The sequence below is a fragment of the Metarhizium brunneum genome, chromosome 4, assembly GCF_013426205.1.
Source record: "Metarhizium brunneum chromosome 4, complete sequence".
NCBI classification, from domain to species: domain Eukaryota; kingdom Fungi; phylum Ascomycota; class Sordariomycetes; order Hypocreales; family Clavicipitaceae; genus Metarhizium; species Metarhizium brunneum.
In genome coordinates, this window is record NC_089425.1 from 845062 (window position 1) to 867736 (window position 22675).

Consider the following 22675-nt stretch of genomic DNA (forward strand, 5'->3'; position numbering starts at 1 on the left):
CTCATAAACGCACCGTTACGGGCTCGCGACTTAAGCTCGCAGTGGGTGATGTGGCCTCGCTTCCAGGCGGGACATTGTCTTTCCTGCGGCTTCCAGAAGACTCATGTCGTGGCTACTTGGACGCTATAACAGAGATCTTAATACTTGAATCTGTTTAATAAGTTCTTCGAACCTAGTTATTAAATTTTGAGATCTGACGTGGCTAGATAATGTGGATCGTTAGTGGTGCTCCCTGCGAGTCCCTGTCTGGGGCTTTCAATGGACTCGATGGATAGCGTGGCAGTAGCTGAACACATACAAAACCAAGAAACTACAGTTCAGTTCTTAGTACTAGATTCTGTGGTTCCAGTAGTTATTTAAATTTGAGTTTTCAGACGAGAGCCACTATTAATCAGCCAGGTCCGCCCAAATGCGCGCCCTCCTCTACCAGATGTTTTTAGTCTAGTTTGACTGCAATGGCGCCTAAAAACCAGAAACTAATAAACAAGATCACGAGTTTTGATTCTGGAATACTACTGGCTGAGTTCTTAGATCTTGATAATGAGAACCAAGGTCTTTTAATCCTTAGCAAGAATATATAAGCAGCAAGAGGATGGGTTAAGGCAAGCCCAAGGAAGGGAGTACACCATAGCACACAACCACTATGAACTGTTTTTTGTGCACCGGATACAGGAGCACCCAGCGGTCCAAAGCCAAGAAACCTACTCCTCTGCAGTTACCCCACCATTCCCTCGAGGTGACCCGACCACCGACGCCGTACCCGTTTCACTGCTCTAAACAAGACCGACGCGTATGCAATCCCACCAGAGAACAAAACAATGACTCCAACGACAAAAATAAGCTCAACATGAATGGGCTATGGAAGAGCCCCGAGAGTGTTAATATTAACAATGCTCCCATACTGGAGATCCCAGAGACCGGGGATATTGAGCTTGGCTATCACATAGACGCAGCGGGCAAAGATGTGACCGACATGATGGAACAGCTAGATATAAGGAGGATTAGGACCATCTAACTAGACATGATTTGAATTGAATGTCAACTGTATTATTGTTAGTACTAATAACTGGCAAACCTATAACTAACAGTTCTGTACAAATGAATGCACCTTCTATGAATTGTTCTAGTTCCACTGGATACTTGAACGCACACCGCTTCAGCCCGTCTGGAGTTACCCCACAACCGCCCAGAAGTATGGCGATCACCGACTGCATATCCATTGATCAACTCTCGGCAAAACCTCCACATATGCAGCCCCATGGAAGAACAAAGCAATGGCTCGAATGCCAGAACTAAGCCCATACTGAAAGTGCCATGAGAAAACGGATCAGAAAACATGGTTTCAAAGCATGTTGCCCTGTGCCGGATCCCAGAGGCCGGGGAAGTTGAGCAACTCGACCCTCAGATGAACCCCCAAACGACAGGGATATGATGGAAATGATGCACAGGCTACATTTAAGGGGAAGAAATGGGACTTGTTAGGTAAATACAATGAGGGGTTCCCATACCGGACATCGCAGGTAGTCAGCTGTATGAATTTGCAATTGGACAGTCAGATGGCAGCGGTGAATCTTGGTTCCAAGATTTCGTATTTTAGCTTTGCAACTTGCAAAGCACAAGTATCCGAGAACATAGATATCAGATAACAGGTGCAAGCAGATATTTCAGTCAGCGATCCGCCGGCAGAGCCTTGACAGTGGCCAGCAACTCTTCCATCATGTCGGCATGGATTGACATTGTGCGCGGCGGCAATGACTTCAGGACGCCTGTGCTTCAGGAATTCCATCAGCCCTATCAGAGCTTTGACAACCGGCCCGATGGGCAGGCCAAACTGCTTTTGTTGTTTTGCACGGGGGGATGTAGCGGGGCAGAAGCACCCAGACAAGTTCGCATGTGCCGATTTGCCAAGACGATTCTGCTGGATTGCCACCTTCATCATCAGAAGTCATACCCCGCGATGAAGGCAGGCCCTTGTCCTCCAAATTTGACCAGAAGACAGGTAGAATCGTACGGCAGCCCCGAGGACCTTGCCCACGAGTTTTATGCCAGGGCTCTGTCTCCGCTCTGCGAGGCCGTGGTCTTCATTCAGAACGATTACTGGGATATTCTCGCCATTGTGGGAGTCTTGGCTCGTTGGGTGGACCTGTCATTTGCCTCCTCCATTCGCTGCAGGCCACAGGTGCTCATTGTTTCGGAAGACGAGCCAAAGATTGCTCTGAGAGACGTTGAACGAGATTTAGCAGCAGAACTTATGTCACACTACAGTCCCCTCGAGGGGCTCTCATTTAGTCAGGCAGAGAAGAGATGGCGTAGTTGCTTTGCAGGAATTCGGCTGATGCGTGGCTGCAGGTCGCGAACGTCGGCTGATCATGTTTTGGAGTGGACACAGGCAACTCGAAACAATGACACAGCCCTAACATTCCGAAATTGCGACGTGAAACACCTCTTGCGCTCGACCTGTTCACAGTTCGCTGAAGACCACCGGAAGACTTTCAGTTTTCAACAAGCATGGCGCACAAACCCCTTGCCAGGTCAAGTATCATGGGGTGCAGAGAAACTAGTCCGCCTGACAATGCACGACGCCACTCTCTACGAATCGGCCTGCAGCGCCATAGCCAATTCACTTTTGTTAGAAACGTATCAGCATAGACGGCGAGTTGGTCATATGCTGAACCCTAAATTAATGGAATTGTCTTCCACCGACTGGTTCGACGAATTTTATTCGCCCATGTTAAGCAGCATAGAACCGGTAACTCTTAAAGCAGATGTCAGAACACTGTTTATACAGTTTATGAAGGCCGAACCCTCGGAAAGACAAACATTTCTAGCAAGCTCGATGCGTACTCTTTCATGCAGTAGCAAAATTACGTTGCCCACGGATTTATGTCTCGTGTGTCTCTGTCGCTTTCCAGCGACTACCCTATCATGCGGCCACAGGGTATGCGATGATTGCACGGAGACCAACGGCAAGAAAAGCGAAGAGGGCATCGACATATACCAGATGCACTTCTGCGTTCTATGCGGAGCTGTTAATTCAGTGCAAACGGCTCTGAAGCCCCCTTCGGCCGGTATTCGTGTTCTCAACCTTCATGGAAACGTTGACGATGCACTGCCGATCGCAATGTTCCTGAAGGATCTTCGATCGTCGCTGTCGGGCCGCCTTGAGGATTATTTTGATCTCGTCTTAGGGAGCGGCATAGGCGCTTTTTTCATGGTAATGATCTTTTGCAACCAAGCTACCGTCGAGGACTGCATTTATCACCTACCGAAGCTGAAGTGCGTTAGGATTGATGACAAGAGCCTGTTCTTTGGCAAAGGGTTGAGATTCCCGAGAAGCGACCTTCTTGATGCCAAGATAAAGCTGGTTTTGTACAATACAGACAGCCGTCTAGCAATTTGCCAAAACTACATTACAAAATCATCGAAATGGCTGCAAAAATTCTCAATTCTGTTCCAAGGTGTCGACAACATCGCCGCTCGAGCTTTCATTGAGGCTAATCGCATATGGCCGGATGGCCGTATCGACGTAATTACACAATGTCACAACAGTAATTACCCGGAGACGCTGAGCATGGCAAATGAGCTCATATCGGCTCTGTTTTATGTTCAAAGGGAGGGAATTCCGACTTTCTACGATCTCTTCCCCGCTCGCTTTGTACTTTGGGTCAAGTGTAGACTGCCCGCGGGACGACATTTACTCGACATCGCCATGAGGATGCGAAGGAGGAGGGTTCACATTCAGTTTCACGAGAGCGGTCAAGTTAGATATTTCCTCCTGTGTACTGATCAGATATTAGAGGGGTTGAAGAACGGAAGACCGCTTTTGCGACGCCTGGAAGTCCTGCTACATTCTCCAAGATCTATAATCACTGTGAAGCTTAATGGGACACTTGCTACGGGCACTAGAGAGCTGTGTAGCTGCCCTACAGATCTTCTCCCATGTTTAGACGCGAATGATCACCCGAAATCTTCATTGAAGGAACAGATAGATAATTTACAAGAGACTGTAGCACGGCTAGTCTAGTTTGCTATGTTAAAGAGCGTTGTCGCATGTGACCTTGTTCGACGAGGTGCTCTAGAACCAGTGACTGAACATTCTGAGGAACCTGGCGTGGAAACTGGCGTGGGAATTGACGAGGAAACTGGTGTCTGCGGCGGACCCTGCTCTGATGATGGAAGCGGGGTGGACTGCTGAGCCCGCCTGGAACTCATGTCTTGTGCAAGGGTTATGAAGTCGTTGGGAGTTAGGATTTGCTTTGCCAGGAAGGTAGCTGCTTCCCAGGCAAAGTCTTCATGAGAGCGGTATACGAATAGCTCACCGTCTCGCTCCAGGTAGAGGGCCACTTTGACTCCGAAAGTCCAGTGCATGCCATGTGCCTTCTTCATGATGCCGGATGTCCTCTGCTTCCATTGTTTGTCAACTGGGGTCTTCATCGTGATCCTTCTAGCTGTTTGAGAATCTAGGAAATTGTTTGCTGAATTGAAGAACCGGAACCGCACATAAGGGAGTTTATATAGTAGTGCAGGACGCGTCCAAACAGTCGCGCCGAAAGAATTAGCCGCCGGCCCTGAGATCCGGCCCGAAGTTGCTAAAAATATGGTAGCCTGCCGCCATGAGTCCGCGTGTTTCAACCAGTCACTCACTGTCCCCTGGATGCTGCCTGATAATTACGACTTTCATCTTGGTTTTGAGAACCTGGAGGGGAGAATGGTTCATTTTAAGATCTATTTCGTAGAATCTGAAATTTGTTCAAACTAATTTCAAGAACTTGAATCGAAATAGCTATAGCCAATCGGAATGTATCCTTCTTCCACAGACTGACCTTGTACGGAGTCGGCATAGCGCTGAAACTCCTGGACGATTCTTCCTGCAATGTTGGCGATGGTCTCATCGCGACGCCTGATTTCACCCTTCGTCTCCTTCAAATTTTCAGACAAACTCGCCTTAGTCTGTATCTCTGCAGCCAATTTGGCTTCCAATGCACGCATCTGCTTAATTAATTCTTGGTTGCGAAGCCGCAGCTGCTCGTTTTCGTCTTCCAGCAATTGGATGTATGTCTCTGGTGAGAACGAGCCAAGTTGCTCAGGGTCCTGCTGGCGAGTAGGTACTGGAGGCAGCGTTTTATGGCGGTCCATGGTGCTCCTTATGGGATTTGCAGCTACGAGCCCTGTCGAAGGGAAATAGTCCTACATATATACTTTACAGGAGTGTCTAGTTTCCTAGGTTTCATTTCTAGATTCCGCACCATCTCATCATTCCGCAGGATAGTTCGCTTCCTTGAGCCTCATGTTCACCTCTACGGAGAAACTCCTCAAGTCATTTGCTAGGCTATTGATGGAATCTCGCAGCTTTCCAATGTCTTTCTCAATCCCCTCAAGTCTGGAGTTATTTGATAGCTCTCTATCGACTGTATCAAACCTCTTCTCCAGACGTGTACTCTGACCAACATCCTTCTCGAGGTGCTCTAGTTTCTGAAGTATACATTGAAGGATACTTGCCCAATCAGGATGCTTCTCGGACCTACTAGGGATGTGGCACTTACTGCTTCTCGGAAGTCAACGGAGCCCCAAGTGAATCGGTCATTGGTGCTTCAGGGGCCATGGATGCCGGGCCGCAGTCTAAAATCTGCTCAAAAGGAAGTGTGAAGTCTGATTCGGAGTACATTTTGAGTGAGTTAAGTTTGTCCATTGTCATCAGGGGCACGCACAGGGTGTCTCTTATAGCCAGAACGAGAGTGAGCTAGAGTGAAAGCCTAGGGAAGAGAGCTGGCATCCTGCATCTAGAAGAACTGTTGCAAAGATCTGAAGTGCCCAATTTTAAGAATCAAAGCCTCAGAACCGGTGGCCATAAATGACTTATAAAGTTCTCCGAGACCCCTACTGGCTGGCTTGCAAACTACTTCTATTTTGAGCTTCTTCACTCAACACTCCACAATATGTGGTTCTTTACTATCATTGGAGCATGCAATGTTGCCGCTGGCATGGCGACTTTACCAACAATTTGCCAGTCTGATCCGCCGCTGCCCCTGAAGGCTGGTGAATTGGTGTCTGCTTAGTGCGTGCATACTCCCGGTCTTTCTAAATTTGGCCTTCCGTACTGAACTTGGAGCAGCGTCGACAGCGCGTCTAACAGCGTAGGCCCCTGCGAAGCAATCCTGCAATTTGAGAACGACGAATTTCTGCCAATAACTGTTCAGTTTGGGCAAATGGCTTGTTCAGGGCGCCAAATTGCCGAATTCAACCTTCCCTCCGAAGCCCCGGCTGGCGCTGCCTCCATTCATTGGTATTTGTGTCAAACATCCCACCCGATCGATGCCAGCTAACGATAAACAGGCTGTGTGTTGGGCAACCATCGCCGATGTGCAACAGCGCTGTGATTGCAAACAGCCGGGGTAGCGGTAACGCAAAAGCCATAAATAGATACCTGGAGGGCCGCTTGGGGTGCGTTGAGCCTGTCGCGGCCGTTGTCACAAATACTTTGACAATGACCAGTGGGACCACGGCCATCACGACTACCATGACAACGGCCGTAGCCAGCCTCACAACAAGGTTCTTTCTTGACCAGACTGCTTCTGGCGGATCGTCAACGGCGTCAACCTGGCCGGGCGGCAACACCGACCATACCAAGCGTGCAACCGCTGTCAACCCCACGGCGAATACGCTAGGTCCACGAACATCAGCGCTAACGCAACCTAATCCAACCACACCTGGAACGTGCAATCCTGTAAGTTGTTTGGCCTTGGTTCCCCTGCCGGACCCCACCACGAGTAATACAGCCACCACCACACCTGTTCCCACAACCGCCGTCCCCACTACAACAACTCCATCAACTCAGATAGCCTCTTCCACAGCGGGCAACACTAAACCAGCCCTGGGCCCAACCATAGCCGCTACAACCATCACAGTGATACAAACTATGACTGGGGCGTGCCGTGCAGATAAGTCTCAGGCGTGAGTGTTGGGTTGATGCTCACAAGATGTCATCACCAACAGGTCTGACGTCGTGTTGCGATTGGGTGTCCCGGTCAATGTCTCGTAGTGAGGTGTGTTTCTATAGATAATATACAACTTGTTGCTTGTTGCTTGTTGCATGTTGCCGAGTGCCGTGTGAAGTGATTGCATTGTGTGATCATGTGCTTTGGGACAATAATTATATATAACGGTTGACAAGCGACCGTGGGTGTTCATGCCTTGCTTCATATCGTACCGAGTCTAGTATCAATATTCAGAACGCAAGTTGGTAAATTTATTGTAACAATGGGAGAGCGTTGTGATTGTCAGATTGCACACTTAACATTGGTGGATAATGATGCATCTATGCCTGAAGATTTACAGGACGTTTCTGAGCAGAATCGTGCATCTGCGAGATTCTGGCGCAGGGTAGTTCTAACCCACGTCCTCGAAATTTCGAAGGAAGTGCAAGCATTGAGAAGCAGGCTCGCAGGTATTGAGGCCGCAGTGGCTTCAACAAAAGCCAAGGATTCCTGAGAATAGTTGAAACCATGGGGCCTACAATAACAATTACGGTTACTGTTCACATTTTTGCCTTGGCCACCACCAAGTGGCTACTAACATTCACTTTGATCACCTTCCCTCTTTGTGTCGTCTTCTTTCACCTCTTCGTAGTCGTTATCCTCAGACTCCAGAGCTGGGCAAGAGCTCGCTGGTGGTATGCTAATCCAACTCCATGGAGCCTAAGAAACATTAGTGCATATGGTAGATTGTTGAGGGGATGCTTCATACTAAATGCCGGATCGTCAGATTGAGTCTGCCGTTTTCGGTCATGAGCTGTAGATGGCGAGTTTGTGCGGCACACAACATCATTTCAAGGTAGGATACCTTTGCACTGAGCTGAGTGACTATGGCCGAGGAAGCATTGTAAGCAGACTCCCAACCTTCACAACAATTGCGATATTGCTCTAGCTCGGCCTTGGTCGCTTCATGCTTCGCTCTCTCTTCTTCGAGAAGAATATAAGCATCTTTGCTTTCGGCCATCCTACTCTACGGTAGTTGCATTACTACGACTTATGTTTCCATAACGTGGAGGGAAATGAAGCGATATTTATACACGCAGGCTCCTGCCATGTCCTAGCACTTCCGCCAGGTGCCAGGCGGCCCATATTAGAAGGCACAGGTGATACCTAGCCCTGCAGCGGGCACCTATGATTCGTCGGCTCCCCTGTTAGTGACTGGTCCTAATCACATCTACTAGCAATCCTGCAAGCGCCGCTTCAAGAACTTTGCTCCGCTGCAAAAAATAGAAACAAATCACCCCATGCATTGTTATCAAAAATCGTCCAAAAATAGACTGTTAAGAATCACTGACGTGTTCGCAGTACGTAGTACTGGTACAGTAGGACCTGAGCAAAAAAGTATAAATACAAGAGATGGTGTCGTTATTTCTGTTGAGCTACTAGGTGTAGCATTCTCTGACGATTTCTCGTAAGCATACCTGAAGAGGGTGACGCAGACGATACTCTTGTTCAAACAATGAGGCGGGCAACTGACGGGGCTGCCGTTGGCCACTCGGATATTAAGCGCCACCCTGACGTGCAACAATGCTGTGCTTTGAATTGTGCCGAATTGATTCAAAGGGTGGATGATTTAGAACAGTATGTGAAAGAGCTGGAGATGAAGATCTCTGCCTTTCCGCCGGCGAAAGCCAACTGTAGATGTTTGCCGACAAGGCAGCCTCGCCGTAGCCGTTTCATTTTCCGACCAACTACACCGACTCCGATGACATTGAGTGACGCTTGATACAGAGGATAAAAAAGGCCAGCTTTATTTAGAGGGGTAAGCTCTTTATTTTGGTTTAAAAAAGTTTCTCGTTTCCGGTTTGGCAGATTTTGGATCTGTCCGACAGATCTGCTCTCTTAGATCCATGTTCTTGCACGAGTTAAAGCGGCGCTTCCTCCCGTCTACGCTGGCGGCCTTGAGGCTCGCTCTTGAATGGAATGGTATGTGGCAAATACAGCAGAAGAACCAGGTTTTCTATATTTGTGAAAATGAATTTTTACTTAGAGAGCTTGAAGCATAGTCCGGAAGTAACAGGTTTATGGATCTTAGATCTATTTTTCTCTATGGCCTGCATCTCCGACATCTGTCTTCCTGAGCTTTTGCTGTTGCTTGTTGCCCTGCTCGTTTGTCCCCGAAGACATAGTTACCAGCTCGCTGAGACTAATCAGGTTATCGGCCTGGATATAATTTCTAATGTCTCTTCGTACTGTCGACTTGAACACTTCGGAACCACAAACTAGACAGTTAGCGAAAGGGCATTTGCATAGTTTCCAGATAGCGATGAACTTACTGACTACTTTCGCTCGCCCTGGTGTTCTCCTTGACTGCGTTTCAATCGCTGAAGACACTTGTCGTAGAAAGTCCCCGTCAAATGGAAACCAGTGTTGCCTGCCTTTTGGCCTTGGAAGTCTTGCCTGTCTTGGAAGACCTTCCGGGTAGAATATCCAAGCTTGCACCTTGCTGTCAGCTCCGCAGTCGCTTAGTTCGTCGAAATACGCGCTAACAGAGCAGATGTCATCATTTTGATCCATTTTCCAATATAAATCGACCTTCCGCGTTTTGTCACTGAATAAGCCGTCCAGGTACCACCGATTGCTTTGCACCTTGGCAAATTTGTCTCGCGTTATTCTGGTGGTCAGATAAAGGAGATGCGGTAGAACTCGAGAAAGAGCAGGCCCTTGAGCGACAAACATCACGGCCTCATATTTGCCTAAATGCAGGTCTTCCTGGTAAGGTCCATCCAATCGAATGGGAAAGCGCCCGAGAGAAGGAGCCCGTTTCACCTGGTCGGTCAACACTGCAAAATGCTGTATCGAAGGTGCATTTGGCTGCCACCATAGCATATGGATGGGCTGACTTTGCATCGCAGGCGACAGCTCGGGTGCCCTTATGTAGAAATATCCGGGTCTGGCTTTGATGGGCTTCTTCAGCTGAATATTCAAGACACGGCCGTCTCGACCCTCCATTGTGGCGATTGCACGACCGTGATGAAAGTAGTTATACATCCAAATTAATTCAGATGTGAGCCATAGCAGTCCACCAATCAAACTTACTACCAAAGAAACCCATTGCTCCTCAAGAGAAACCTGGTTCAAATGCCAAACCGTGGCTATGGTAATGAGAGGGGGCAGAGGCCAACAACCCACACTCATTACCTTGCGAATCCAAATTGAGCAAGTCCTTCTACCGCATTTTTCTGCGGTGTGGGATATTGCGTACCTCAGGACCAACCCTAGCACACAGCCTAGTGCTATCACGCCGGTTGTGAACTGTGTCGTTCCTTGGGGGGTGTTGAACGCGTGAATGAGAGCCTGTGCGATACTTAGTGCTGCTATGCAGTAAAAATAAAACTGAAAGGTAGCAGCCGATATTTGAAGAACATCCACGAGTGGGTTAGTCCTGCCGCCGAGGAATAACAGGGTCATGTTCAAAACCGCGAGCTGGCCAGAAGATTGGTGGATTGGGAGGTGGCTGATTTGGCGCAGCATCAAACCAATGTTAACGCCCACAAAGAGCAGCAAGATTACTACATCCTTTATAGATATCTGCCATCTTCCTGTACAATTGCTGTACTTCAGGGCGATGAGTTGTAAGTGACGTATAATCCACGCATCCCATCGTCGCAACGAGCTGTAAAGAGCGACAAAGACCAGTGCAGTAATTTGAAATGCGTTGATAATGCCAAACATTTTTTTTTTTGGGGGGGGGGGATGAATTGTGGAAGGAAAACCTGAACATGCACGACTAAGGGAATACATTTTACACTGGCAGAAAGTGAGGTTGAATGATAAACCGCGAGATTCCGGTTCGTGAAGCTTGGAACTTGGCCCCAAGTATTGAGCGTTAAGGCACTGTTTTCGAATCCCGAGTCTAAGGGCTTGTTTCTCGTCTTCTGAACGTTGAAACTTAGATAATGGCCGAGATTCAGGTATAAAATCCTCAGCTTGCCCTTTCAGGACGTTATTACTTCCTTCTTTCTCATCTACCTTACCTGCATCTACATTATCATTACAATGAGTAGAGCTGATCAAGACATCGTCAGAGAGGGACAGCAAAGCCCCCGCCTTGCGCGGACCCGGTCTGGGCGGACGCGATCCAATCTAGAGGATACAGCGGAAGAATTTACCGCTGGCAACGAACCTCCCCCACCACCTCAAACACGAGGTCGGAGGCGGGCCTCTCAAACGCAGGTCCTGCCAAACCAAGATTCCCGGAGAGCCCCTTCAAGACAAACTTCACAAAGAGAAGCAGGCCCAAGACCGACTACGCAAAGACAAGCCTCCCCGCAAAGAGATGCTGCCTCAAGAACACAAAGACAAGCTTCACAGAGAGAAGCCACTCCAAGGCAAGATCCACAGCGGCAACCCCCGCGAAGGCAAAATACCAATGGAAATAGCGCAGAGTCTGGGGATGCCAACGAACAGGAGATCCTGATTGGCTTACAGACAAGTGGTGTCGATATGGATCGACCAACAACAGAAGCTTCCTCTGATACACGCGATCCAAGCCCTCAGCCAGACTCTCGTCCGGGACCATCCGGTTCAGGCGGGCGGCCCGCCCGACCCAGTGAATCGATCCCACGCGATCGCGGCCGCCAGCGTGACAGGCAACCCGCCGCGGATGACAACCGAAGTCGTCGCAGGGGAAATGCTGCCAGCGATCCAAACCCACAGGGTCTCCACAGTGGGACAGACACGGAGCATTATGATGATGGCGATGGTGTCCCGACATTTGCTTCAGAAGGAGAATTTGAAAGCGACAATGGAGAAAGCGACGATGGCGAGCCGACATACGGGACTCTGGCTTTGGACGGCCAATTGCAGGAACGAAACGGGCGTCAGTACTTTAAAACTATTCATCCAGACACCGGCGACAGGGAAACGGCAAGAATTGAAGGAAAGGCCCCTAGCAAAAATATTGTTATCTTCTCCACTCGTCCCCTAAAAGGTCACGGTTCTCGTCCTGCTTATGCTCGAAGGATGGCGGATGTAGGCCTGTCAGGTGTGGCCATTGATGAAATCCAGCCGATGAAAAAGGCTGAGTTTGCACAATTTAGAAGAGACGGACGTCTTGGCATCCTTCTCGTGGCATCTCTGTTGCCTGTGCCTGAGCCTCTCCAGCAACATCCTATGACGTGGATCAAGCTACAGTCGGGAGACGACACAAAGTGGATAGCAAGGAGCACTTTTGTGGGTGGCTACAAAGAGGGCCAAGCTTTCATTAACAGGCACTACACCGCCACTGGTCAAGATCCTCCGCCTCAACCACTCCCTGTAGCGGAACGGCGGCGACTGCAGGCAGAGGGTCAGCAACTGCGGCGTAATCCACGGCGTGCGGCACGACCAGAGCGGCCACCATCACCACCAGCCGGCTCATCCAGGCAAAACACACCACCCGTAGTTCGACGCACCCCAAGACGCACAGCACGGGACAGTAGAACAAGCCAAGAACCCTCCACCAATGCACAGCGAGGCAACGGGTCGAGCCAGCAGCCATCGTCTCCTCGCAGTCCGTCGCCAAACCGCCAACGATCTACCGACCAGGGCCGTGAAGAGTCTCGTCAACAGCCAAACACACGCCGACGTCCAAGTACTGGCCAACAATCAGGCACATTTCCTGAAGAGGTACGAGTCTGATACTTTCTAGTTGGAGCATACTAATACGAAGTTTTGGTAGTGGTTGAAAATTTACAACGAAGACCGACGCCCACCACCAACCTCTTGTAAAGTCTGTATAGAGACATCTCAACCTGAAATCAGCCTGCAATGTGGCTGTGCATTTCATCGCGGTTGTTTCGATCAAGGCCTAGATCCTGGCCGACATCAACGTATCGGGATGCCAGGTTTTTGCTGTAGATTTTGCCGAGGCGGAAGCGAAAATTACTTTGCTCCCGTGGTCTATCTATGGTACAACGAGTTATACCCGAATGTGAGACTTGCTGTAGCTAATTTCCGTGGCCAACTTTTCCCCTGGGAAGCGCCCAGCTGGAATTTTAGCGATGACCTTTTGTACCCTCCTGGAACCACGGAGGAAAGAGAGTGCGGCATCTGCCAGTACGAAATAGAGATTGAGAATATGAACAGCTACGCCGCTGTGATCGCCAGTTGTAAGCATAAATTCCATACGACTTGCCTTTCTAGATTGGTCATTTTCGAAGAACGTGGCGGTAGCCACCGGATGGGCCGCAGGGCGCGCTGTCCGATGTGCAGAGGAGCAATAGACGAAGTCTTTACGGGCAGCGGAAAATGCAGGTATGGGGCGTGGGAGAGGATTAGGAATTCGCGCGGCTTACAGCGCATCATTTTCAATAGGTATTCGGAGGTAAGAGGTGATGAAGAAGAAATAAGTAGCCCTGAACGATTTCCGTACTCCGCCTGATAGATAGCATAGCCAGATTGATCACACTTTTCATTCACACGTCCATAAATAGTATAATGATATCGTCAGTTCAAATTGAGGGTTGTCCAGGCAATTATGTCTCGTTTATCATCTACAATCGAACTCCTTCAACCACCCAGCCGTGATCCTCTCCGTCCCGAGTCCTCTAATCCACAACTCCGTGGTTGAATTGCTATTTTGGTCGCATACTTGAAGGTGGTTCGGACTAACTCTGTGTTCGAAGACAGCTTAGTGGATTGAAAATTGCTTGTTGATTGGTGTGGCCTTGGGTTTCGCCATTTTTACTTGTTTGTACAAGTTCCGGAGGCCACATTCGGAGCACACACGCAGTCCAGGAGGTATGGCATCCTCTCCAGGGGGCAGAAAGTTTGTTGATATGGCATAGCCGTTGGTAAAATTAATAACGGCATGATACTGTCGAGGCTTGTCACCAGCAGGTCTCCAGGTCAGGTGCAACGTATGTCAAACTCAATTCCTCTGTCACGAAGGCTTGAAGGGGCAAACAGAAGGCAACAGTGACGTACAAACTGGCCACACTTGTCTGGCCATTTACAAAATCCTCGAATTTCGCAGCATGGTGCTCTCGTATTAAAATCCATGCCTTCCAGCCAAATAACGTTAGGTTGCAAGACCATAAGCGTGCGTCCTCGTGATGAAATGCCGTGCCTGAGCCCCTTTCTCCAAGATGATCATAGACAGAATTCACACCCGCTATATTATTGAGCTTCGACAGTTCGGGCCCAGAGTTGGAGTAGATGATCGAAGCAAGTCGTAAGTCGTGGCCCAACGTAGTAAGTGAGGGAGGATTCAGGTGGGTCTTTTACTGTTTGTTCCAAGTATTTACTGATGTGAAGTGACGGTCGATTGATTGGCGTAGAAGCATCTGGAAATTTAAATTGCCGTGGCCTCTGTCGCGATATATCCTTCACCAGCATGGTGCATCCTCGCATGTCATCAACAGGTTTGTACGTGACGAATAAGTGTGCATATTCTTGCTGAATGTCGAGTAGTTTGGCGACGTCCTTCCACTCAACTTGGTATAGATCCTGGATGGTAATTACGTTGGAGAACGAGTCAGACAGGGCGAGTTTAGAAAGGTTCTCAACCAGATTGCCGCCTATATCTGCAACAGACATCGTCTGCAACAGACATCGTCTGCAACAGACATCGTCTGCAACAGACATCGTCTGCACCTGCCCAGAGGCGAATACAGGTGAATTGTTTCCCTCAGAAGTTGCCAACGACGTCAAAGGAGAGGCTGAAATCACCCCAGAATCTGTCTCCAATGAAGTTGGCGATACGGGCCTCGCAGTCGACTTTTCGCAAGAAGTGCCCTCTCTGAAACCATTTACCTGTTTTAGGGGATGGGTCGACTCCTGCGACCTGTCAGTGATGGCCAGAGCCGAGTGCCGATGTCCGAAATTCGCCCGCTTTGCTCCTACGATGGAGTCCATCCGTTCATTTGGGAGTGGGTATTCGATTCCTGGGAAGAAATGGCTTTCTTGGTGTCTTCCACGTCACGACTCAGCTCGGAACAGTTCTTCGTGTTGGTCTCCTACTCTGGGGTACGCAGCGGTCGTGATCTAGACTTGCGTTTTTGTCTCCCATGGCCTTTTGCCGCGAGGCATTCTAATTGATTTTGAACGCTTGTTAACAGGGATTCGAGTTTATTGATTTTGGCCTCGAGTTCAGTCATTTTGTTGGCTGATGAAGATAGAAGCCAGTGTTTGAGAGCTGAGTTGACTGGGGCTGAAAATGATTAAACCTAGGTGGACGTTTAGAGGTTGTGGTGCTGGTAACTAGGTGTTAGGATCCACCATGGCCCAAGTGCACCAGCCACCTGCCTTTGCAAAACGGCGCCAAATCCATGACCCAGTTCTCCTGACCCGGAATCTGAGATTTTATTTTGCGCTCCGAGAATCCTACTCAAAACTGGTCGATAGTGGATTCACCAGGCCTTCGGAACACGCGAGGTTTGGCCCAGAATTACTGACCCACAGCCGCGATGCGAATTGGGCCATCGAGTGCAATCGGCCGTGGCCGGCCAGCCTCCTGTATCTGAACATCGCAGTCAGCATCGTCTGCAAGTTAATCGTCCCCAATACTTGAAGGACGCAAGGCTGAGAGCAGTATTGACGGTTCGTATACAAAGTAAGTTGAACGAATGGGGTCTACATAAACGGGACTAAGTTTGATCATATTCTTTCAACTAAACAGATAGTTATTATACCCCCACACCAGTACTTTATCCTCACTGGGGGAAGAGTTGCAATTCCTATATCCTATTCTTGCTCCAATCTTAGACACGTCATACTCTGCTAAAGCCTAGGTCGCTGGAATGGATTCATTCCGTTCTGTTGTACGGCAAGTCTCGTTCGAATGATTGCCCAACTCGACCATTTCCGTGCATGTCTAAGCGTCCCCTTTTTCGTGGCAGCGTGAGACTGGGAAGAGTGCTCTTGCTGCTTGGAGTTTGAGCGCCCAACTCAGCAGCCTGTGGATTACGCCTATTAAGTTCTTGAAAAATATCCTTGCCTCTGTTAGTTCCGAATATGTTGTTCAGTAGAACGGGTTGCGGTACCAGAATTGGTGGAATGGTTACCCAGTCGAGTTTCTTTTCATGTTCGGACTCAATGAAATGCACGCGTTGGAAAACTCCAAGATAGTCCTTCTCAATTAACTCCTTGTCATATGCAAACGGACGGAGAGGTTGGCTGTCTGTATTCGGTGTTGCAGCTTCTACGTAGCTCGTCTCTGTAGCTACGTTCTTGCATGTTATCTTATGTGTGCAAGTCGCAACACATGGAGGAACGTTAGCACATGGCATACCATTGCAGTTCCTCATGATTGCAAGTTGCGGTCTATGAGAGGCTGTATAGCGTCTCTTGGATTGTTTTCTCCTAGGCCAGTCCTCGTTATCATACTCCGCTAAGGCCTCAAGGCTCCCAGGATCATAATTGCTATCGTCCGCATCTTCGACTTCGCTGTCGTTGTCAGCTTTGGTTCGCCCGTCGAGCCCTACATCGAGATTGACGGATCTATAAGAAGCCAGAGCCTCAGATTTGTTAATGCTTTGCTGATGCGCTATTTAAGGACACAAGTTAGCTAGACTAGCTATAGCTGCTCCGGACTGAGACACTTACATCGCACGTCTTCTCGAGAGGTTCTGAACTTCACCGCCATGGGGTAATTACAGACTTTCTTTCCGTCACAGAACTCACTCAAGGGTTTAAAATATTTTGTTTCCACCCATTCGTACCAAGACGTTGCCCTGCCAAAGAACATGACGGGATGTTGCTGGTGACTGCTTGCCTGATACTCCTCATTCGTTCGAATAACTCTGTCTGCGTTGTTACAGGTGTAACCCTTTGGACAGAGTTTCCATAGCATTGTATCCCACATTGTGCCCTTAAGGCCAATCTCTAGAAAGTCTCCGAGGGGGAGGGCCATGGCTGCGTAAACCTTGTTCCTCCGTTCTATCGCATATAGCGACCCTTCAGTAGGTGCCTGCAGTAGTTGAGATGTTGAGTTTTCGCGGGATAGTTGTAGTGGATGAGCCTCCCATGGTCGCTTCATTTTTGCCGCAGTAATTTTTGTCTATTTTGGAGATGGAAGACTGTAGTGTCGTAGGCTGGACGATCAGTATTCTAGGTCGTTGTTGGTCGATGTACCTGCTGTCATATATTTGGCCACTTCGTTTCATCGGCTACAAGGCACAAAATATTGTGGCCTCACCCAAACGCGTCAGGAGTTATTGTAAGCCGGGTAATGCATTGTAATGCAATGTCTAAGCCGGGCAAAGCACAGCTATGCTGCTAGCTTGCCGCTCTTATGAAACATGACATGTTGCGATTGGAGTATAATCGGCGTAGATGGTGTCTGCATTATGAACAGCGGTCGCCTACCAAAAGCCACAACTGGTGCCACTAGAGGGCAGCAAGCTACTTCAGTCTCAGAAAGGAGAAGGCACAAAGTTTGGTTGGATGCGTTTCAATGAGGCAGCTGTTGATTATTTGATTTGCGAACAGCTCGCGCCAGGATCCTCATGCCGTTGTTGGCCTACCCATGCCGAACCCTTTACACAAGGTGGGAAATTAGGACTCTGTTACATTCGCTACGTAAAATCGCAGCGTCTGCAGGCATCTTTGTTTCTCGTTTAGAAGCCCTTTTTTAAGATACACCCCCGGTGTGGCTTCCCTGTTGTTTTGAGGCTACATGGCACACCTGGCAAGACGGTGAAGGGGGAATGGGCAACCCAGAAGCTGTCACTTCTGAGTATGGCGGCGGAAGTTTCGGAGCTTCAGATTGTTGAACTGTTTTAGATGCCTTACTAGCCGCAGTAGCCGTTGTTAAGTACAAGGATTCACTGCGGGCATGGGGGGTTTGAAGGGATTTTGAGTGAGCGGCTGTCTAGTGTACATGGAGTCTATGATGGGTCGACGGTCTTCCAACACCACATGAAGTAAGTCATATTGAGCCGCATGGCGCTACCTACTATAGACGGCCAGCTATCTGGCATGTTTTGACGTAGTGTAAGTAAAAAGATGCTAACAGCGCGAAATATAGTAAGACGAATGGCCCTCTACGCGATATCCGTAACTCTGGTATGCATTGTGCGAGTAAAGGCCGCTCGGTGTCGAATTGAGAATCACATTTTTCAGCCAGCAGCCGAAGGATCTTCAGTTAACAAAGGAATAGGCTGCTGGGCCTAGCTGCACCAACGTCGCTGCCCGACATTGGACGCGTAGCAAATTAATATTCCTTTGCGGAAGAAAGGGGCGATACGAGACTGCAGTATTTCTGGGCTCGCAAATTACCTACCAATCACTTAAACAGATAGACGGTAGACTAAATTATGCAAGTCTTTGTATTCAGAAGTGAGCTAGCACGGGCCAAGACGAAACAGCCTTGTTCAAATCTTCATGTTCTGGGATAAGCTGGGATAAGAAGGGTACGATCCCTGCACCACCCGCTCCTAATGCCAAAGGAAGGGATATCACCAGCAACTGCGGGAGACCATACCTTCTAGATACTCTTGCCTGATCTCACAAAGTCCTTGGGGGTTAGTTCCAGAGACAGGACATTAAGCACAGGTAACTGGCCGTGGGAATTCGTATCTTGAAAGCAAAACTTGGGCTTTGTTCTGAACACAGATCACCAGTAAGTACTAGCTTGGAACTGCGTGACCTTCTTACGAGAAACCGGCGCTATGGTGGCCGGACTGACAGGTAACGCATAAGGTTATTACTGCAATCGCAGTCCCACCAGTAAGGGATTGAAGACGTAGTGTTTGCAGAGATGTGAGACCATTAGATGGCATCATAATTCAACTGCCACAAGCTCATGTGTTACATTCGAGGTTGCCAAAGATTTCGAAGCGATTGAATGCATCTATCTCTTAGATTGGGCCACCTAGTCTCAAACCAAAATAGGACTCTTTATAATAGCATCTAAAGCTTGGTCCGACTCTGAATATTAATCCACCGGCTGCATCTCAAAATGTTGATGTTGAAGCAAACGAAAGCAGTTGAAACGCCTGCGGGTGATGAATTGCTCAATCTCACAAGATCTTAGTCCATCTTTCCCACCATTATGTTGTAGCATGGATTATTCTGGGTGGGAAAAATCAGTGATAGAATCATCGTCGGCATGTTGTCTAGACAGGTATTTGGGCTCGACGCTGCCTTCACCACAGGCAAGCTCTTGCCCAAGCGCGCCTCCGTTGCCGGCCTCACTTGGCATTATGTGGCCACCGGAAGTTCTGTTTAGGTACCCAGAATGATAGATTTCTAAAGCCTCCGCGTAATGATCGAAACTGAGTGACTTCATTGCAGACAGAATATCTTCTCCTTTCATAGTATTTCGTTTCTGGGCTGAGGCCTTTTCGCAAGCTGGTCGCCAAGAGTCGTTTAGTAAGCTTGCCATCAAGAATAAATGGTATCATTTAGCTGGCATGGTGATCACTGCCACCTCGCGAGCAGGTTCCCAATCGACTCACCCTCAGAAGTAATGAATGAAATGAATTCGCTAACGCATTGCTGGACACACACCTTGGCCTCCTTGGAAAACCTCGCATTTTCCGGTAGGGCCTTCTTCATAATTCTACCGACTAAAGCAAAAGCGCAAATATTAGCATCGACTGAAACCTTCTGTTTGTCTGCTTTAACACAATACCTTGCTCTATTTGTATCATGTAACAAGAGTGCGTTCATGACACATGAGAGACCAGATGGGAATACACAAGCCATCCGAGAGACTATGATTGAGATTGTTAAGGACGATCAATACTCACTATTGTGTAAAGGCAAATTTAAATCCTGCTCTTGCAGCTTTTTGTCGTCGCTAGCTGCGCGGCTATTCGTTTGTAACTGTGGATTGTCCTTCATCCTCTCTGTCTCTAGTGACTACATTTGGTGACATTAAATCATGTAAGTTGGAGTGCAGTCTATTTATCTTAATCATCGCCTGCCAGAATATAAGAGGCAGGGAAACGGCTTTCGTCTCTTGTATCCCTGATAGCCGTACGGAACCTGCTCCAGGAGTGTGTGGCATGAGGCAAAGGTCAGTATTAAGCCTTGGGCATGCCGGGTATGGCATCGACTAGCAAACTGTGATGCATTTATTTCAAGCGGTGTGACCAACGTAAGGCAATTTCGCATCTTCCCTCGCTACAGTTCCAACCCCTGCGACCGGAACACATCCTGTGTGTTAGTTCTTTCCCATGCCAGTGCATTTTCAGAGGGAAAGACAACTACCTGACAGCCGAAGTGGCACAAATGATTCTATACAGATAGGTTATTTGCCGACGTTCCTTACATGTCTCGACTGAGCCGATGAATTTAGACTGAAAGTGGTAAAGAATTCACTTCACAAAACATAATGCGCTTATAGTCAGGGATACAATGATAAGACATCTTGAGGCAGTATGTGAAAGCCGGTGAAGCCACTTTGACAGGTCAATACCTGTTCGCAGAAAATTGTTTGGCTTCATCGGCGTCTCCCACGGACCAGTCATGCCTACACATAATCACAAGTAACCACATATCAGAGCGGAGGTGTTCAACGCCTCAGGAGAGTGAGAGTGGTCCAACGTGATGAGATGTATTGATCAACCTTGTACCGATAACATCTATCTGTAGCCCGAGACAGACCGAAGAATTTCCCATCAATAGGCCTACTCCATTCCTGCGTCTTATGACGTTGCGTCTCTCTGCTTTTCGCTGCTCAAACTAGATTGGAATAGGACGATACTCCAAAAAAGAATTACCAAGAAGAAAACCTTCCGGAACCCCGGCTGTAGATGTCTCAACTATTGTGAGATTATAGAGTGCGATGTCACAAGAAACACAACCTCATCTAGGTCATACTCCAATGAGGGTAAGCCGTTCTCCTTAATGTTGTAAAAGTAGACTCCATCACCTTTCAATCCGACTTCCTCAATGTCGAAATTCAAGTTCTCAACACTTCCCTTGGATAGGACCCCGGCGAGGATGCCGCGGGCCTGACTGATCATTTCCTCGGGATTCGTGCTATAGACACCTTTCCCCAGGATTTTGCCAGATTTCTTATGTAGAGTAAAATGCACAGTCAGTCGGACAGATTGAGGGTGCTGACGCGGAGCATTTTCTGCAGCCATGGTGTCGTGTCGGCAGACGCATGTGGTTTACCGAAATGAGAAGCCAGAAACTGATAAAGTAGTATGGGGCATCAAGAGGGCACAAGCCAATATAGATTGATATGTAAGCTTTTGAAAACAGTGTGATGATTCTCTTTGGAATACGACCTTTCTTGCAAAGATGCGCTGCATTTTATATCTTAACCCCCCAAGCCAAGGTGGAAATTTTCGATGTCCTCCGCTCCACCACATGTCATAAGAAACACACAGGGTCAAGTGACAAATTAAACAGGCGTCCAAGAAAGCAAGGGGGCGGTCAGTTACTTCTGTCCTTTCCCGCTTGATGCTACTCGGATTCAGACCCTCGTAAAACAAGTAATGAGCCTGACGCCTCCTCGCTTACATCTAAAGAGAGGCGCTACGAAAAGTGCCGTCCACACAAGCAGTCCTACTGTACTCTTCCAAGCTGGTCATCGATACGTAGATTGAGCTGCCAAAGGTCACATAGACGCTTGCATGAATGTGACGGTGTGACAGTACTAGTTGTCACTTGCCAAATCATTTCCTCACTTGAGACCTCATTTGCGAGTCTTGCACACAACCAGATGGTTTTTGGTCTAAGCAGAAATTCAAGGCGTTACATTAATACAAAACTACATCCCCCCTGTGCTGCCAACCGCCATTTGGGTTCCTCATTACTTATGCAGACCCCTTATTGCCCCTATAGTGATACAAACCCGCGGAGCAGGTTGTCGACGCGAGACTATAGCCATATCCAACCAAGACAACTCCGGTACATCCATGTAGATGCAAGTGGCACGTCTAGACTAGGCGACTCCATTTTATGCACTTTTCATCACATCAGCTGCGTCCTCTGCAACCGGCAATGTTACCTCCACAGCTCCATGAAACAAGCTGTGTGCATATACCTACAAAGGAGGTGTGATGCGCCAGCTCAACAATCATCTTCATTCCAATTCTGATGTGATTGTCATTCCAGCTTACCTTCCCGATTGTTCCATTCTTAGCCCGCATGAGGCTTCACCGGTCGTCTGTATTTGTCAACAAGGCGATGATGCATACCGCCAATCCTGTCCACGCCCTCGAGTCACCTTGGCCTCGGAGGCTCCTGATGTGGAATGTGGCAGGCAAGGATCCACTCGAATGAGGCTGTAGTATCAGTAGTCGTATTGTAAGCTCCATTGTTCCAGATATGACGGTATGTGTAATGCATCGTGGTAGTTGTTCAAAAGGGCCTGGCCGTCCAAATGAGTGTGATAGCAGAAGCAGAACCGCTACGATATTGTGCTTGACTGAAGCGGCTATGTGGCTATATGCGGGTCCTGTGGTAGCAATAAGGTAGGCACCACCCCAGACTTCCAACCCCAGACACGGTGGTCGGTGAGAAATGAGCGACCGGTACAAAAAATCGTGGCACTGGTACTGCCCACGGGAGGACTTGAAGACTTGAAGACTTGAAGACTTGACAACGGGAATAGGTATGGTTGTGGTTTCACGTATGAATCGAAGATTCTCGGCTCTTAAATTCGGGGGGTGGCTATGTTGTCATTGAACTTGCTTCTATTCAATTCTGGCTGGCAGCTCTCATACATATATATACCTAGTGGCACGGCCCGTGCCACT

At 48.5% G+C, this 22675-nt stretch overlaps 10 protein-coding genes across 10 annotated transcripts; 3 read left to right on the forward strand and 7 right to left on the reverse strand.

The window, feature by feature from the left end:
* Positions 1-643: 643 nt before the first annotated feature.
* G6M90_00g069210 (uncharacterized protein) lies at positions 644-1015 on the forward strand (the record flags this gene model as incomplete). The annotated part of the gene is made up of 1 exon (XM_066130901.1): positions 644-1015. The coding sequence occupies one exon, from the start codon at positions 644-646 to the stop codon at positions 1013-1015; it is 372 nt and encodes a 123-aa protein (XP_065986938.1).
* A 702-nt stretch (positions 1016-1717) lies between these two features.
* Positions 1718-3882, forward strand: G6M90_00g069220 (uncharacterized protein; the record flags this gene model as incomplete). The annotated part of the gene is made up of 2 exons (XM_014684487.2): positions 1718-3741; positions 3798-3882. The coding sequence occupies 2 exons, from the start codon at positions 1718-1720 to the stop codon at positions 3880-3882; spliced, it is 2109 nt and encodes a 702-aa protein (XP_014539973.1).
* A 138-nt stretch (positions 3883-4020) lies between these two features.
* On the reverse strand, positions 4021-4434 carry G6M90_00g069230 (uncharacterized protein; the record flags this gene model as incomplete). Its single annotated transcript, XM_066130902.1, has 1 exon — positions 4021-4434. The coding sequence occupies one exon, from the start codon at positions 4432-4434 to the stop codon at positions 4021-4023; it is 414 nt and encodes a 137-aa protein (XP_065987220.1).
* Positions 4435-4761: 327 nt separating this feature from the next.
* G6M90_00g069240 (uncharacterized protein) lies at positions 4762-5136 on the reverse strand (the record flags this gene model as incomplete). Its single annotated transcript, XM_014684486.2, has 1 exon — positions 4762-5136. The coding sequence occupies one exon, from the start codon at positions 5134-5136 to the stop codon at positions 4762-4764; it is 375 nt and encodes a 124-aa protein (XP_014539972.2).
* A 2179-nt stretch (positions 5137-7315) lies between these two features.
* G6M90_00g069250 (uncharacterized protein) lies at positions 7316-7995 on the reverse strand (the record flags this gene model as incomplete). The annotated part of the gene is made up of 3 exons (XM_066130903.1): positions 7316-7509; positions 7574-7694; positions 7744-7995. The coding sequence occupies 3 exons, from the start codon at positions 7993-7995 to the stop codon at positions 7316-7318; spliced, it is 567 nt and encodes a 188-aa protein (XP_065987108.1).
* Positions 7996-9068: 1073 nt separating this feature from the next.
* Positions 9069-9983, reverse strand: G6M90_00g069260 (uncharacterized protein; the record flags this gene model as incomplete). Its single annotated transcript, XM_014684485.1, has 2 exons — positions 9069-9253; positions 9308-9983. The coding sequence occupies 2 exons, from the start codon at positions 9981-9983 to the stop codon at positions 9069-9071; spliced, it is 861 nt and encodes a 286-aa protein (XP_014539971.1).
* A 1047-nt stretch (positions 9984-11030) lies between these two features.
* Positions 11031-12653, forward strand: G6M90_00g069270 (uncharacterized protein; the record flags this gene model as incomplete). The annotated part of the gene is made up of 1 exon (XM_014684484.2): positions 11031-12653. The coding sequence occupies one exon, from the start codon at positions 11031-11033 to the stop codon at positions 12651-12653; it is 1623 nt and encodes a 540-aa protein (XP_014539970.2).
* A 3107-nt stretch (positions 12654-15760) lies between these two features.
* Positions 15761-16992, reverse strand: G6M90_00g069280 (uncharacterized protein; the record flags this gene model as incomplete). The annotated part of the gene is made up of 3 exons (XM_066130904.1): positions 15761-16176; positions 16246-16500; positions 16560-16992. 3 exons carry the CDS (start codon positions 16990-16992, stop codon positions 15761-15763), a joined length of 1104 nt encoding a protein of 367 aa, XP_065986951.1.
* A 2031-nt stretch (positions 16993-19023) lies between these two features.
* Nfyb (Nuclear transcription factor Y subunit beta) lies at positions 19024-19802 on the reverse strand (the record flags this gene model as incomplete). The annotated part of the gene is made up of 3 exons (XM_066130905.1): positions 19024-19307; positions 19415-19525; positions 19709-19802. 3 exons carry the CDS (start codon positions 19800-19802, stop codon positions 19024-19026), a joined length of 489 nt encoding a protein of 162 aa, XP_065987112.1.
* Positions 19803-20725: 923 nt separating this feature from the next.
* On the reverse strand, positions 20726-21052 carry G6M90_00g069300 (uncharacterized protein; the record flags this gene model as incomplete). Its single annotated transcript, XM_014684483.1, has 1 exon — positions 20726-21052. The coding sequence occupies one exon, from the start codon at positions 21050-21052 to the stop codon at positions 20726-20728; it is 327 nt and encodes a 108-aa protein (XP_014539969.1).
* Between the last annotated feature and the right edge of the window lie 1623 nt (positions 21053-22675).